This window comes from Arachis duranensis, chromosome 4, assembly GCF_000817695.3.
Source record: "Arachis duranensis cultivar V14167 chromosome 4, aradu.V14167.gnm2.J7QH, whole genome shotgun sequence".
Lineage (NCBI taxonomy): Eukaryota > Viridiplantae > Streptophyta > Magnoliopsida > Fabales > Fabaceae > Arachis > Arachis duranensis.
This window is the reverse complement of record NC_029775.3, coordinates 6,296,087-6,300,130: the sequence shown is the minus strand read 5'-3', so window position 1 is coordinate 6,300,130 and position 4,044 is coordinate 6,296,087. Positions and strand designations below refer to the sequence as shown.

The 4,044-nt window shown below is 27.6% G+C and overlaps 1 protein-coding gene across 1 annotated transcript; it reads left to right on the top strand.

The window, feature by feature from the left end:
• The first annotated feature begins 3,717 nt into the window (after window positions 1-3,717).
• On the top strand, window positions 3,718-4,044 carry LOC107482820 (uncharacterized). Its single transcript, XM_016103415.1, has one exon. It carries the CDS (start codon window positions 3,718-3,720, stop codon window positions 4,042-4,044), a length of 327 nt encoding a protein of 108 aa, XP_015958901.1.

The window sequence follows — 4,044 nt, the reverse complement described above, 5'->3', positions numbered from 1 at the left end:
ATAAAAAGCACTGCACTAGTGGTTGGTCACAATTTCTGCATAGTTTTTCATACAAATATAGAGTCATATTGTTTTTTCAGCTGACATATTTTGCTTCAATCTCAATTAACATTAATATTATTAGATATACAAAGAAGTTCATAAAATAATATATATCACTTTGGACTATTGTATTGCTTAAGCGCTAAAAACGTTTTTAGATAATTTTTTCTTTTACTTATTTGAAGCCACTCAAAAGGCAATGGTGTATATATGCTACTTAATTATTAACGAGTCATGACTCTACTTTGAAAGAGACCAACTAAAGTGGCTTCAAAGTACAAATATATAAATTTGAAAATCAATATTAAAAGTTGTCATCTTTGCTTATAAGTATATTAATTAAAAAAGGTTAAAGAAAAGAAAAGAAAATGAAAAACGGCTTCTACACACAAAGAAGGTGTGTTTGGATATATGTTACAACAAATGGAAGGGTTTACCTACAACCACAAATCTTCTTCACTTTAAAATAGACAAGAGTCACATAGATACATACTAAGTTACTAACATACCCTAATGCATTTCAATTAAAAAAAAGTTAAAAATGTATAGCATGAAATAAATAAATATTTATGTAGTCACCAAAAAAAAAAATATGTGCTCAAACTTAAAAACTAAACTAAAATACTTGTCATCAACTAAAATATTCAGCATTTGTCTAAAGTCTAAACGTGCAGCGACTATCTAAATAAATATATTTCAGCAAATAAAAAATGAACCTCGATAACTAAAGACAATTTTTTAAAAAATAACCACTCATCCTAACTAAAGACAAGTTAATAAAATAACGGAAGCCTCTACCCAAAATGGTAGTTGTAGAAAGGGATGTTTTTATCTTTGTCCATCAATTGTAATGTATAAGTATGTAATTTAAAATAAATAAATGAAGAATTATTTTCTCAATTGTCTTCTAGTCGTAACATTTTTTTTTTGAGAAGTAAAAAAAATTAGAACAAAAGTCATAAGACAAGGTTTTACTTCTACATAATAATAATAGTAATAATAATAATTATTATTATTATTATTATTATTTTACAATTATTTTATAATCCACAATCCAAGTATGTTGGTACTAGTCAAATATTCCACATGACAGAGTTTTCATTAGAAATTGGGCTCCATGCTACGCTGATTTTATTTTATGGGGCAAGGATTTAATTCATTCTCTAAATTGAGCCCATTCTTACTTCATGAAGTATCTACTATTGTATAGTGCTCTTGGGTTCAATATCCACAATGTGATGCAATGATATGAAATCCAAGTTTTCTTGAATGGACTCAAAATGGGTATCCTTAGAACCAAAGCAAACTAACTCTTTGGTGGGCTTTGATCCTTTTGGGTTGGTTATCCAAATATAAAATAATTAAATTAACTTGGGTTAGTTGAGTACCTCACTCGTCTACTTAAACAAGTGTTGGGAATTTAAATTTTGTCTTGTGCATGCAACAATGCATTGACCAGCGACAGACTTTTAAATGAAATTTAGATCCGCAATAAATTAGTCATTGACCTGTCGGGTTGAAGGATACTGTAGACAACAAAAAAATAATAAATAAAAGTGTTTATGTTCATATGTAGTTGAATGTTGATTGACTTTTCACTTTTGTCTCTTTTGCCATGTCTTTCTTACATAAGATTGAAGATCACTTCTCACCTCAAATTGGTCACAAATTTCATCATCTACACCTTTATCAGCCACTCATGAGATTGAAGTTTACCCCATACCTCAAATTTAGACATTCATCTCTTTTGAATATATATAAATGGCAACATATAGTGTTTTTTTTTAATTTGTTTGTGAGTGTGGAAGACTCACTAAAAAGTCTTATTTAAAAGTTAACATCTATTAGTATGTGAGAAAAAAGTTTGGATTACTTGAGTATGTTATCTCAAATTCAAGTTTTGCCTATTTGAGGGAGCAAAAAATAGTAAAAGAGAAATTACTTTGTATAAACAATTCAATTTAAGTATATAAATAAAATAGAAAAATATCATTTTAAGTGGTAAGCAAGTTGATATTTTTTTAGTAGTCTTAAATTTGAATTATGAAGAAAAAAGAGGTGACCATAAATTTGTGGTTCAAGATGGAAAAAAATAATTATTAAAAAGAATAATAACCATCATAAAATTAAAATAAAAAATCATCAAACAAAAATATAAAAATTCTAATATTATGTAATAAAATTATTTATCTTAAAATTTAAATTATTAAATAATATCACATGACCCTAACATTCACCATTTTATTATACTATCATTAAATTTACACTAAGCTTAATAATATGTCTTCAACCTTAGCTTTTTCTAAATGAGAAACAAAATCTTTGTATAAAGATTTCTATTTCTTACTAAATAATAATGATTTAAAGGCCTGTCCTCACACGTGGGTGGTGGAGAGTGATGACACTAAAGACTAAAGAAGAAACCTTAGATCCAAAGGAATAAGAAAGCTTTGCCAAAACCCAAAATGACTCTCAAAATGTTCATTGATTAATTTTTGAGTTCTTGATTCCAATCACCATTAACAAGAATAAGAAGTAGAGTTGCTTGTCCTTGTGGACTAATCTTCATTATCCCAAATTAAAATCTCCAATTAAAATAAAGGACATCACCGCAAACCGACCAATCAAGAATTTGAGAAAGAATCAATACCAAAACATTCCATCAAGGTTGTTCATTTACTAATATGCCCTTCAAATTTGGTCCATAAAGCAATTATTCAAAGGTTTATTATCCCTTCGCCCCTCCTGGCCGTCCATGATATGATAAGAATATTTAATTTGGAGTCATTATTCACTTCTTAATGCAAATAATTTTCATCATCTTTCTTGTCTCGTTTGGGAGTTATACCTAATGCTGAGATCGTTAATCATAATTTTGGAAAGAGATGTTTTAATGCCAATCTTTAAAAAAAAAAAAATACAACGATAGAACAAACAGAAGAAAAATATAAAATAGACAATTCGTTATTTAATACAACATTATATATATTTATATACAAATATATAATAACTTATATTTAGTATATACATAATATTTTTTTAACCAATTAATTTTAAGTATTGTTAGTATAATTAAATATTTTACATAATTTAGTTATATATACGTATGATCTTTTATTTATACATTTTTTAATCTCAAATTTTATTAACAAAATGGTGACTACTTCAATTCTAAAAATTTTGATTGCTTTTTTTAACAATTTTTTTATTCTAAGTGAAGTTGATCCATTTATTTCATGTGAGGACAGTTTGGGAAAAATACCATATATCTTTTTATAAATTTAATTTTAATATACTATCAGTATAAAATAATTTTATACGTACATCAAATTACATATTATTACATCAATAAAAATAACTACCTTTTATATTAATTTTATAAATAATTATTTAAAAAATAAATATAATTATATTATTATATAAATCTACACTAAGAGTGCATCAAAATTAAACTTCTCCTGTATTTAAAAAATAATTGGCATATGGGGCAAGTAACATTTGAAACATCATTCAGAGCATAAAGAATCTCTTCACACATATATAATACTTTGCCAACTCCAATGTTGTTACACTATACACATCTTTATTTATTCTCCCTTTTCCCCTTATTCTTCTCTCTTATTTCCCTAGAGTTAATCAAGGTGCTTGTTGTAGGAGCCAATATAGTAGTAATCCATGGATGTATCAGAAAGGCTTCTAAGGTATAGATACCATATAACCACAGTGATAGCAATTTCAGTTTTATTGTCTTTGATGTTGTATGCAGCACCAAGATTTGTCACAATATTGGCATATTTCTGGCCATTGTTTGCTTCCACAACAGTCTTCTTGGTTGCAATCATAGCCTTTGGAGGGGTTTCAAAGTTCTCAACTGATGAATTATCTCACCATCATGATCTTCATGGTGAGAAAGCTGGTGAGGGACTCTTGGATTATGTAGCAGGTGTAGGATCAAGGACACAACAACATGAACATCATAGTGAGGATTCTCACACCTTCTAA

Bases quoted from the DNA above. Each gene is read 5' to 3' on its own strand.
- LOC107482820 (XM_016103415.1), top strand. From the start codon at position 3,718: ATGGATGTATCAGAAAGGCTTCTAAGGTATAGATACCATATAACCACA.